Raw genomic sequence first — 12,706 nt, forward strand, 5'->3', positions numbered from 1 at the left:
CCTTGGTGTCTTGCCCAGTGACTCTGGGTCCTGGTGGCTCCTGTGGTTCAGCCCTTGTCCCAAGAGACGGCTGGGTGAACTTCGTGAGAGAGGCTGCCCGCCTAGTTTCTTCCCTCACATGCCCCCAAACACCCTGCTCTCTCTGCCTAGCACGGCTGTCTTTCCCCAGTCTGGGGAGCGGGTGCGCATCTCCTCTTGAGCTAGACATTATGTGTGGGGTGTTGGCTGTGGGTGAGCTCATGATTCAACTGCCCCAGAACGTTTGTGTGGTGTCTGCTGGAGATGAAAACATCTTCATCAGAGCGTCTGTCACTGCAGCATTCCTGGTCTGTGATGCCACAAGATATTTCTCTGAAAACAGCAGTTGCTTCCCTTCCACTACCCAAATAGAAAGGTTTGAACCTAGGCTCACATCTTCATTAAGAACCAACTGGGTGAGGGCTTACTCTGCAGGGGCTCAGAAATGAATTGGACACAGCCTTTGTTCTAGATTAGAGGTCAGTGGAATCAGGTGGTGACACCTCCTGTCACTGCATTGCCCCCCAGTCCTGAGCCAGCCGATCCAGTGGCCCCTGGACCGCATTCCCCCTGCAGCCGTACGCATGGAGAAGACAGCACCTTTCCAGAGGACAGGCTGAGTTTGGGAGCATTCAACTAGAACATGCCTGTGTTCACATGCATTGTGAAAGGTAAAGCAGATGAGATGAATGAAAGCCGAGAGAGAACGATTGGGTCCCTCAACAAGTGTTGCAGAGTGATTAGAAAACCAGGTGCACGGGAGGTCTGGATCACAGCCAGGATCCTCTCAAAGGAGAAAAATGAACAGTTGAGCGCCTTTTTGGGGCCGTGCACTGGGGATATGGAGATGAAGGGAACATGGTCACCACCCTGGAGCTGCACAGAATCTGGTAACTGGAGTCAACGTCCTCCCTCCTCTTATTGTCCTGCCTGCCCCTGTGGCTCACTGCACTGCCCAGCCCTCCCTGGCCCATCTCTGCTTCCAGGGGTTTGCTCTCATCCCTACAGAGATGAAGCTGACAGTTTCTGTGCTGGCTCTAACCTCTTAGTGCTTGGCCTCTTCCAGGGATAATTGCAAATCTAAAAGAGTCTGTAAGGACAAAAACACCCTTTAAACCTCCCTACATGGAGGCTGCGGTGGTAGAGAAAGAAGTTGTTTATTTTGCCATGGGGGCTGTGATTCCCCTGACCACCCTTCAGATTCTGCCCATGAAGCTGAACCCTCCTGCCAGTGCCCGAGGCAGGCCCCGTAGGGGATTTGTGACTGATTTTTCCCAGGCCAGCTCCAGTGCCTCCTGGATGCTGTCTGCCTCGTAAGTCTCACCTCCACACTCAGGACCTCGAAGGACCTGCTGCGGCTGGCTGTGCTCATCTGTGAGGGACCGAAGTGGCAGGGATGCCTCCTACCACTCTCTTTTAGCTCCAGGAGTTGAGCTTTTGAGAGTAATTTGTAGGTGGCTTATGTTTTTTAATGTGCCTTTAGGATCTCAGCTTGAATCCTTGGGAAGAAGAGCCTGATCTGGGAAATGAAGAAGTCTACAAGGTGTGGGATCTCCCAGAGGACTTTCTCCTTCCATACTAGACCTTTCAATGCTGGGTCCAAATGTGCTGACCTCAGGACAGGCGGTAACACTGGCAGCCCCGGGGTGGTGAAGATTACAGCCAGACACCGAGCGCTTCAGGGCTTAAAGAGATCACAGAGGACGAAGGGTCCGTTTCCCTCATCTGACTAACCTCTTAAAACATATTCTGTTATTTCCATTTTGCAGATGAAGAAACTGATACTTCAAGGGATTAGTTCATCATTGTCTGGGGGTGATACTAGCAATGAGGAAGAAATCCGGCTGATTTTACGCAGCTAATCTGAGATTTTTTTTTCTCTGAGTCTTCTCTAGACTTGTCCTTATATCTAATTTCTGTTGATGACAGAGACAGATATGATTTCCAAGTTAATGAGAAGAGGATACACCTACCTCATAAGAAGGTGTATCCTGTGAAAATGTGATTCAGAGACTCTGCAGCGGGGGCAGAGTCGATGGCTATTTATATGCGATGTGAGCGGCTCCTGTAGGGACTTTCTCTCCCTCTCAGGGACCCTTGCCTGGGAGTCCATCACCCTCAGTTTTGGGGTTTAGCAGTGCCTTTTTCAGGCTTCTCTTTTAATAATGCAAATTCCTCTGGAAAGAAAAATATCAAGTCCTGAACACATTGATGTGAATTAAAGGATCAAATAATTATCTCACTGATGAAAAAGGCCTGGGCTCCTGCAGGAGAGTGCACACTGAGCGGGTTAGAGGAACAAGGAGGGAGGGTAGTGGCACAAAAATGTCACCATGTCTAAGGTCAGGACCTCAGACAAGAGAAGGTCCCTGCCCTCCTTACACTGACATGCTCAGGCCAACATCTCACCCTGAACGTCAGTGTTCCAGAAGGAAAATCTGGCTATATTTTCCCAGAGTTGACAATGGTAGGCAAAGGTGGCTGTGCTAAATAGATTAGTGATAAAAGAAGCAATTGTATGATTTCCACTGTGCCCAAACATCCTCGTAGTCATGACAACAGCCTTGCATACTTACAGCACTGACAGTCAGGGAGATGGCTAATAATTTCTTTCCAATCATCACAGTTCCTGTGTGAGATTATTTCTGGCCCAGCCTGAATTCTTGATGTGTGCTGTCTGCAGGGTGGTCCTGTGTGGGAGGTACTGGGGGAGGGAGGCTTTAAGCTTTACAGAGGTCAGAGGGCAAAAATCACTGCAGTCACTTGGGTCCATGTCTGACATACAGGTAGGTCGTATACCAGTGATAGTTGTTTGGAAATGCGTCCCCCATTACCTTTTTTTATTTCTTCATGGGCCCCATTAATGTACCACAGGATTATGGCAACTGCCCTTAGCAGGACGTCCTTGAGGATGTCTGTACCCTCCTCATGGTCAATGTACAGTCCAAGACAATGTCATCATGTCACTCTTCTGCTCAAGACTGTCTTATGGCTTACTCTTTCCTGCTGCGTTAGACCTAAACTCCCCTGCCTTAATGATTTTTCCAATCTTACCGAACCCCACCTATCCAGACAGAGTCATACTTCTTTCTTTCCCGTACGTACCTTTTCAGTGGGGACTCAGTTTCTCCTCATCTTCTGCCTACTCCATAATGGCCCTTTCACATCCTTGGTTTTTACCTCTTTCTTTCATGGGAAATTTCTTTTTCTTTACTGTCTTTTCAAATTTTATTCATCCTTCAAATCGTAGCTAAGTTCACTTTATCCCCAAGGAGCTTTCCCTGATGAGTCCAGCCCAAGGCACCGGGTCAGTCCTCTTGTCTAGCGTCAGCACCACACAGCTGTACAGATGTGTTATTATTTTTAGGGGTTAATAGTTGATAGTCCTTTTCCCCTCAAAAGACCGAGCTCCTTGAGGTGAGCAAGCGCTGTCTGCAGATGGCTCCTGGATCTCTCACAGGGCCCTCTATCCTTTCTCCAGCACCGTTTCTTAAAGCATCACTCTCTGTTTTCTTGGCTTTATTTTTTGTTATCCTACTATCACCACATGACATTATCTAGCATTGTGTGTCTCTCCCACTAGAGTATAAGCTCCATAAGTGTAGAGGAGCTTATTTTGTCACCTTCGGTGCACCCACCAGCCACAACAAAGCCTGGGATGTAGCGTGATCTCAGTGAGTGAGTGCTGACTGAACAAAGGAGTTTGTAGTGATTGGCCGGTTCCCATCTAAAGCGATGGAGAAACGGGGAGGTACCAATCATTTCTACCATGTATGAGGCTGCCATACACCTAAACATGAATTCTAGTTTATATCCTTTCGCAGCCACCACAGAAAGCCAAACGTTGCTCTACCTAACGTATCAGAGTAATACGATCTGGAGGGGAACTGCACAGTCTTTTCAAAAGAGCCCTGTAACCAGGGATCACAGGGAAGACTAACTTCTATAAAATGCACGTTCCTTTACTGTGCTGTCTACTCCTCGGATTGTGGTGAGGTTCAAATGCAATGAAGTATGATTTAAAAAAAGCGTTAAATTGTAAATCAACGTGAAAATGGGATGCATTAGCCAACCAGCTGGCAATCGGTGTGAAAAACTAAAATTTATTTTGATGGAGGTAGTAAGAGAAATTGTGGACCACTAGTGTTGGAAATAAACATTAAAGGGAGGTTAGGAGCCCTCCATTGGAACTCTGTAGGGTAATGTCCCTTTGCTTGTTGAAAGGACCTTTTGGGGCACGTCAGCAGTTTAGTAAGAAGAATGCCTTTGTCCTTAGAAAAATACAAATGATATATTTCCATGTTTGAATGTTGTTCAGGGGATTCTAACCAAAAGAAACAGTTAAAGAGGCCTTCAAAAGCTTAGAAATATTGGAAGGGGAAAGGGAGATCACTATTGCTACCATCACCACCATGGTTATTATTGTTGAATGAACTCCTACAACAGTCTCAGAAGGTAGGCATTATTCTTTTAAGCAGAGGAGAGAACTAAGGTACAAAGAGATGAAGTATCTTACATGGGCTCCCTTAGTTAAAAAGTCACAGGGTCAGAGATTTAATAAGAATTGCTAACATCTATTGAGAATTTTCTAAATATTAGTCATTCTGCCAAATACTTCATTTATTACAATGTGGGGATGCAGACAATGTTATTCCTAGGTTAAAGAGAGGAAGACTGAGCCTTAGAGAAGTTAAGCTAATTACTTGAGGTCACACAACTAACAAGGGTGGGAGCCAACACCTGAGCCCAGACAGGTGACACTGGGACCTGTGTGCTTCCTTGCTACTGTGCACTGCCTCTCTAGTCCCTGCCCTCTGTTGCTCGGCCATGCAGATCCCCCAAAATGCTTTTATAGTTAGAGAAGCTACTTTCATTAACCCTACAAGCTAAATGAAAGAGAGGAATGCAGGGAAGAGAGAGAGGAATTTAGGGATGGGAAAGAAATAGCCTGACTTGCCGAGGTGAGTCCCAGTGAAGAATCTCCAGGAGTTATCTCCATCTGGAGAAAGCAGATAGGTGGTTGCTGTTAGCAGATATCCTAAGGAAGTCTAGCTGGCCCCCATGTGAGTGGAAGATAGTTGTCGGTTAGATGGGGACCTACCAATCTGTGTGAAGGTTTTGCTAAACTGGAATTACGGTTTCTTGAATAGCAAAAAGTAACATCCAGCTACCTAAGAATTACATAGACAGGATGCAAAGGCAAGGGAATATTGTGAAAACCTCAATTATGGATCAATAGGTAATCTTTCACACACAAAAGGTCAACTCCAGGAAGGCAGAGTGATAAAGAGAGAAACATTACGTGCAAACACAGTATTGACTTAAAAAAATCCACCCTGATGAGTTCTTTGATGTACATTCTTTTAGTTAAAGTACACTTCTTTATTCATGAGTTCCCCCCCCCCCCACTTTGCGCCCCTCCGTGAGGAATGAAGGCAGGATGAAGAACGCTGATTTCCAGTTGTCTGGGATTCCGTGCCTTCAGCCATCAGCATCAAATGGAAGAAAGGCTGAGGATTTCAGAAGAGCAGTTCTAAGTGTATGTGCGCAGCAGTTAGGACACTCAAGTGACAACTCACCTCTGCCCCTAGTAATTTCCTGCTTTGGTGGCTGCGATGATACATTTATCCTGGCTTAAGGAAATAAGCCGCTAAGTACTCAATCCTACTGGTCCCTCTGAGTGCTTCACTCATTCTGTTATTTTTTTTTCTTTTTTTCTGAGGCAAGCCATTCATCATCCAAAAAATATTTGAAATCTTTGCCATTCATCTCTACCTGGTTGCTGGATGGTGAAATTGTTGATTGTTTATAACTTCTGCTCAGTCAGACATGTGGAAGACAGCTTAGCTGGGTTATGTTTCCATGACATGATTTTTCAGATTAGAGGACCAATTCTGATTTCAGGTTATTCCTCTTTGTAGTTGGGAAACTATTTCAATGGACCACAGTCTGATCCTTCCATAGATATATTGCTAGTGGAAGTGCCTTGGATTCTTAGGGTCACCATGTGCAAACTGGGCAGGAGTGTGCGGTGGAGTGCGGGGGAGGCCCATCTGAGGCAATACGTCAAAGGCTTAAGATGCACAACACTTTGCCTCAGCTTCCTGATGGGGATCTGCATGGCAGAGGGTAGGGTGGGATTTTGTGCACTGTAGGATTAGGTAAGGGTATTTTTTTCAGAGCAGTCATGCAAGAGCATTTGACAGTGACACAATTCCTCCAAACTGCTTACTAGTTCTTTCCTTTCCCCCGTTAGAAAGCACATTTCAAGTGCTCTGGGAACAATAGCATCCTCTCAGGAAAGGATGGAACTGGAATCGGTCATCTCCAGCTTTGTCTGGGTGTGACAGGGGAGCCAGAGAAGACTGGGGACTACTTAACACCTCAAAGTGAGACAAGGACACAAAGGAGAGGCTGGGCTCGATGACAGATGACACAGATTTCAGCCCTTTCCAGAGTCAAAGTCATAGCTTTGTCCCCTGTGTTCTGCCAAAATTTTCTCTTCGGCTGTGCCTGTATCTTCCCAAGTTCCTCCCTAGCCCTCATTTCCTTCGAGAAAAGGATGAGGCTCTCTGTTAATAAAAGCAATTGGTGCTGGCTATGATTGGTGAGACAATATTGGGATCAAATTCTGCATCTCTGGATTTCAAACTTTGCAGCGATTCTTTATCTCCTATTCACTTGCTCCCCATCTGCCATGCTCACTGTTACTCATGCTGTTACTATCATGGGCTATGGAATATGTATGTGAGGGGACGGTGTACTTCCTGGATCTGTTCTCTGCAGGAGTGCTTTTCTGTGGCCATAGGTGATAATTTGTGAGTTGGAGTGCCCCTTTGCATGTCCTAAGGTGCTTTTGCTGTTGTTAAAGACTCTATGCCCCCCACCCCAGATTTCACTTACATTGTTTTCTAGAAGGAAAGGGAGAGAAGGGGAAAGAGAGATGGTGGTTAGAAGGTAAAGGAGAAGAGAAGATAATTGAAGGAAACTAACTGGGTAACAGGCACTAATAATTTTATATTTGTATAGTTCTTTATAGTTGGTATACTGAAAAACAATTGGCAAAGTATTTTTTACAGGCATAGTCCTAATTTGGTTTTCACAATCCCCCTAATTTACAAATAAGGAAATGGAGACTTAGAAAAGGTAATAGGCTGCCTGGTTAATAAATATCTGGAATCTAGTCCTTCTGACTACGTGAATAGTTTTTTCTTTTCTTTTCTATACTGCTCAGGCAAGTCCCAGAGTCCTCATTTTGAACTCATGCCAAACACTCTAGGTAGAAGCTAAAGGTCTTTCTCAGTGGCCACCATAACTCTCTAGTCAACACCTACAGGAATTTTCCCAAGGATGGACTGGTAGACTTTGGTTGACCAGGATAAAATCATTCTACCAATAACTTAGTACATTTTTAAATGTTTTGGGCAATTTTTAGTATAAAATATTTTGTAAAAAACATTTGCATATAGAAATCTCACTTGAGGCTTATAAAAGCCCTGCACAGCTCAGGAGTCCAGCTCAGAAGACTATGCCTGTCTCTTAATCCACATTTCCTCCACCGCTATGTGCCTAAACCAGGCTAGCCTCTGCAGAGGGTATAGCAAAGTCTATGCATGGGGCCAAGACTCCCAAGTCTGAAACTAGAAGCAGTTGTAACCCTGACCTCTGAGCAGCACTGGCTACATAATTTGTGGAATACAGTGCAAAATGAAACTGCAGGGCCCCTTGTTCAGAAATGTTTAAGTATTTCAAGACAAAACCTAGTCTGAGGTTCTCTGAGTCTGGGGTCCTCTTGAGCATGGGCCATATACAGCTGCATGGGTTGCATGCCAATCAAGCCAGTCTTCTCACTGACATTAACTCAGAAGTGGATGACCTTGTTTTTTCCCTCAGATCCAGGTTACATGTACTTTCTTCTGTTAAATTGTTTATTCCCTCAGTCAGCCTCCATTCAGAGATCTAAGACACATAATGGCCTAGTGTTCCTTAATATACCTGCTAACTTTAGTTCTTATAGATCAAAATTTAGGAACAGAGTCATAACATCAGTAGTAGCTAGTATTTACTGAGCCTTTACTATGTGATAGACACTGCAAAACTATTTGTGTGCTTTAAATTGATCGCAAAATGGCCTCAGTTCTGTATCACTTCCTGCATCCACCCCCTGGGTGTTGTGACTTTGCAGATTTCCCACCAGTAAGTAGTGTCTGCTTCTGCCCCTCTTGAATCTGGACTGGTCTCATGAATTGCTTTGGCTAATGGAGAGACGGGGTGCTAGTTCAGGGTTTTAGTCTCAAGAGACTTGTAAGCTTCAGCTTTCTCTTGTGGAATCCTAGGACTGCCATGAGGACAAGCCTGTTAGCCTCCTGGAAACTAGACCCACTTGGAGAAGAACTGTTGTTTCAACTGCAACCGTCTAGAGCAGCCAGTCCCCAGGTGACCTGCCAACTTACTGCAGATGCATGAGTGTGCTGAGCTGAGCTCGGGAAAACAAGGGTCTGGTCGGCTCACAGGTGAGAAATGGTAAGTAGTTGCTTTAAAACTGTCTTTTTGGTGTAGTCAGTTATGCATTACGATTATGTTATTAAATAACACATTTATTATTTCTATTCTCTTCATGGGGAAACAAGCTTTGAGAGGTTAAGATCTTAGAATGTTCTAAGATCTAGAATGTTTGACCATGTAACCCAAATTCTTTTCTGTTATTTTATGGGGCCATGTCATAGCCTTCAGGGCTCTGCCAAGCCCTTAGCTAATTTGAAAGCCATTTGAATAGAAGAAGCAATGTTTTTGCTGATGGGGGCAGGACCAAGAGATGGAGTTCAAACACTGGGAATCTCTCAACTGATTAATACCATGTCTATTATTAACCAAAATGTGCAAAATAAAACACTGTAATTTATCAAAGAAACCAATGCATATATTCAGAATGCAGGAAATGATGTCTTTGAGGTCGAGGTCACAAGCTAAATGCTAGCAGAAATTTTGGCTGCATCTCATTAACACTAAATGAAGGCCGAGTTCTGCAAGAGGTCTGTGTGACAATCCCATTAATGCAAATGACATTTCTTATGATGTCTGTTTTAGTAAATGAAAGCAAAATGCAATTATATTAGTGGAATTCACTCATGAAACTGAACTAAAATCCACCAGAGCAAGTGTCTCCCCACCTCCATTTCTGTCCCACATCGTTGATGAAAAGCAATTACTTCCCAGAGTAGCAAGGGGACATTTTTGCTAAAATAGGAATACACAATTTGATCATAGAGGGGGCACCAGAGTACAGAAGTTCTTACAAATATCGGAGGTTTGGAAGGTTCTGGAAGGCATCAGGGTCGATGTACAGCAGGTTTTTGGCCTTCTCAATTCTACTGTAAAAGAAAAAAGAACACAAAAATAATCTCAATAGTAAGGACTGCTATAATAATTTTCACATTATGCAGAATATATCAATGTTGTCCATTCATCTATCATTTCAATAAAAATTAAGCAGACATTCAGTGTCTTCCACCGTGCCAAACTGTGCAAACGAAATATTAACCCTGCCCTGCTTAACTCCCATCACCAGAGTTCTCCTGGGCTCTGTCTATCAGACGCAGACAAAGCACTGGCTGGGTGAGTCATTTTCTCCCTGAGCACAGCTGAGTCCTTCACCAGTAAGGATCTTCTAGGGTCTGAGGAGGCTAAGAGGGTACGGATAAGACCCACATGAGGTACTGAGCTCTTGTCTGGTCAGGAGACAAGAGATAATGGGGTTGAAATAAATTTTTAAAAAAGGGTGAAAAGAAGGTAGGAGAGAAGGAAACCAACTGAGGGGCAAAAGGAGATTGGAAAAAAAGAGAGTGACGAGGCTAAGGAAAACAAAGATTGGGGGCAGACGGTGACTATCTCTGGTTTTAACCAAGAAACTCCAGCAGAGAGCAGCTGGGGATGTGCCAGTGACACCCTTCATGCTGTAGACTGAGGCTGCTCCCTTGCAGCTCCTGGGAAGTGGTAACTTCTGCTCCAGGTTGGCCTGAGCCGTGTCCTGATCAATAGTCCAGAGGTGAGCATGTTCACTTTTGGATTCCAACAGAGAGGCTGCCCTTTCCCCATCATGCTGGATCAATGTGTACGTGCAGAGATGCTCTGTGTTAATTACTTCCCCCCTGTTTCATTAGCTTTTATGTTGCAGTAACTTGTGGCTACCCAGATCCCAGAACCAGGTAATTAATCATTTTAAGGACAGTCAGTGCTACATGAGGGTGATCACCTCTTCATGCAGGGAATAGCTGTCCTATTAGCTTCACTGCCCATTGAACTGTACCACGGGACACCTGCTTAACCGTGCCCAGAGAGCTGGCTGCTCTCTGGGTCCTGGAACCCTGGTCTCTTTTTCCCACTGGAGTGAGGAGAAGCCGAGCAGAGAGAGAAGAAAGAATGGAGCAGGAGGGCAATGGGAAGAAAGGAAGGCATCAGCTGCAGAGGTTTAATGACAATGAGGAAGAAAGAGAGTGGGGGTCAGGGTGGACAGACAGAAGGAAGGAAAAGGGAGGGAGAGTCTGCCAAAATGGACAGATTGAGTGTCATCCCTAAACAAAGCCATGTGCATATACGTATGTGCATGTGTATTACAGAGTGGTCATTAGAAACTGTGTGTGTGTGTCTGTGTATTTCCTACTGATATTTGGCAAATGCTTGAAGCTTTTTAAAAGAATACAAAAGAGTCCAGAGATTTATGTTCAAGTCTCTGTCCTGCTGTGGATTTTGCTGGGTGACTTTAGGCAAGCCTCAGAACTCTCTGTGCCTTTCATTGCTCATCTGTAAGATTAGAAGAGCGGTTCATTGGCTTTTCTAACTGTGTCTCATGAAAATTTTGTGAGATGTTAATATATACTCCATGGAAGAAACCTTTCCAGTGACATTAGTTGAAAATCCCTTTATACAATATCCTTCATGGAGATTCTAAATGTAAATGTTCATGTTACAGATTCTGAGAAGTTTTTCTATAGTTAAGTGAATCCAGATTTATTTTCTCAAAGTTTCCTAATCTTGTTTTACCATAGAATTTCCGCCCCCTGTCTTTAAACACAATAAATTCCCAAATGTTTAATGATACACAGTCTACTTTGGAAAATTCTGGACTAGACAGTTTCTAAAGTCTCTTCTAGCCTTGACAGTCTGATTCTATGAAGTAATTTATGGTAATTCCAGGCTGATGGGGAACAGAAGTGCATCTGTGTGAGTATTGACACATTGTAAACTAGGATGTCACCAAGAGAAAGGGAATTTGATTGGAATAGTGGCAGAATAAAGACTCATTATGACACACTCATGCTAGTTGATATATTAGGTCTAATTTACATTTATGATATCATATATTCATCACCGATTTTATGAGGCATGCAATTATATTGTTCTCAGAGATAAGAAAACTCAGTCTAAGGGTGATTTTGTATCTTGGCCAAGGTTTATTGGTGATTATATGGCATAGACTAGTATTCAGACTAGGACTACTTATCTTCAGCTACATCATGTGAGACTAATTTTGGGCTTTGACTGTGGAACAACTTTGAATGGGAGGATGAGGTGGAGGTACTTGCTCACAGTCGCAGAAGGAGGTTCTTAGGTTTACTATGCAAACAACTCTGGGAGGGAGGGGATGGGATAAGATTAAGTTCTGGACTGGTGCCTGGACCATCAGGCAGAGGGACCCACGAGAGTGCACTTTGGGCTGACTTGGATATCTTAAAATTGTAGGGATCTGAGGACAGAGCAGAGCCAGTTCTTTCCAGGAATATGAGCAGACTTTAAAGTGATTGCCAAGAAGAGTCATGAGCAAGCCCCAGAGGTTTTTGCTTACATTTCATGTAATTTGGGCAGATTGGAGAACACATTCGCCTCTATCACTTCCAAGACATCATTATGTGAGATCTCTCTGAAAAGAAAGGATAATTCAGGTCAGTTCATCTCGACTCCATAAAAAGACTTAGGGTCTGGTGTAGAGGCTGGTGCTAAGATGATTCATGACACTCAATTTTTCCCCTCAACAAACTCAGCTGTGATGATACTAGTATATTAGATGCTAACACAGAACACTGAGAGAACAACTCAAGGCAATGGCTCAGTTTAGAGGTTATTCAGTTTATAGATGTAGAAACTGAGGCTTGGAGAGGGAAAGAGACTTGCTTAAAGATAATTAGGGAATATATAGGATGAGAACAAACTTCAAGTTGCCTACTCTGGGTCCACTAAACTTTTTCTATAGAGCCAGATAGTAACTAATTTTTGGTTCGGCAGACCATTCGGTCTCAGTTGCAACTACTCAACTGATATTTAGGACAAAAGCAGCCATAGATAACACATAAATGAGCATGACTATGTTCCAATAAAATCTTACTTATAAAAAAACAAGTGGCAGGTTGGGTTTGGTGCCCCGGGCTGTACTCAGTGACCCAGCCCTACACCATGGAGTCAGGTTTTTCTGTCTGCTGATCTAGCTGTGGGAGACAAGAACCTCAGTTCAGTCTCTTTTAAAGAAACATGGATTTAATGCCTTCCCCTTCATGCCATTGCCCAGGTGGGGTTGCTATTGCAATATCTTTGGCAATAATGTTCTCATGGCCCCAAATACCCCCAAAGTTCCTTCAGTCCCCTGCTTTTTTCTTCCCGGGGTAATTGAGGGCAGTAGAGAATGAAGAGCTTGCGA

At 44.0% G+C, this 12,706-nt stretch overlaps 1 protein-coding gene across 1 annotated transcript in view; it reads right to left on the reverse strand.

The window, feature by feature from the left end:
* Positions 1–12,706, reverse strand: part of FSHR (follicle stimulating hormone receptor) — a 160,809-nt gene that overhangs the window by 37,161 nt on the left and 110,942 nt on the right. The window contains exons 3-4 of the mRNA XM_037049000.1: positions 11,861–11,935; positions 9,315–9,389 (exon numbers count right to left, since the gene is read on the reverse strand). Coding sequence (XP_036904895.1) covers positions 9,315–9,389; positions 11,861–11,935 — 150 coding nt within the window. The remainder of the gene's footprint in view (positions 1–9,314; positions 9,390–11,860; positions 11,936–12,706) is intronic.

Source organism: Sturnira hondurensis, unplaced genomic scaffold (assembly GCF_014824575.4).
Source record: "Sturnira hondurensis isolate 20B ecotype Veracruz unplaced genomic scaffold, ASM1482457v3 Scaffold0006413, whole genome shotgun sequence".
NCBI classification, from domain to species: Eukaryota; Metazoa; Chordata; class Mammalia; order Chiroptera; family Phyllostomidae; genus Sturnira; species Sturnira hondurensis.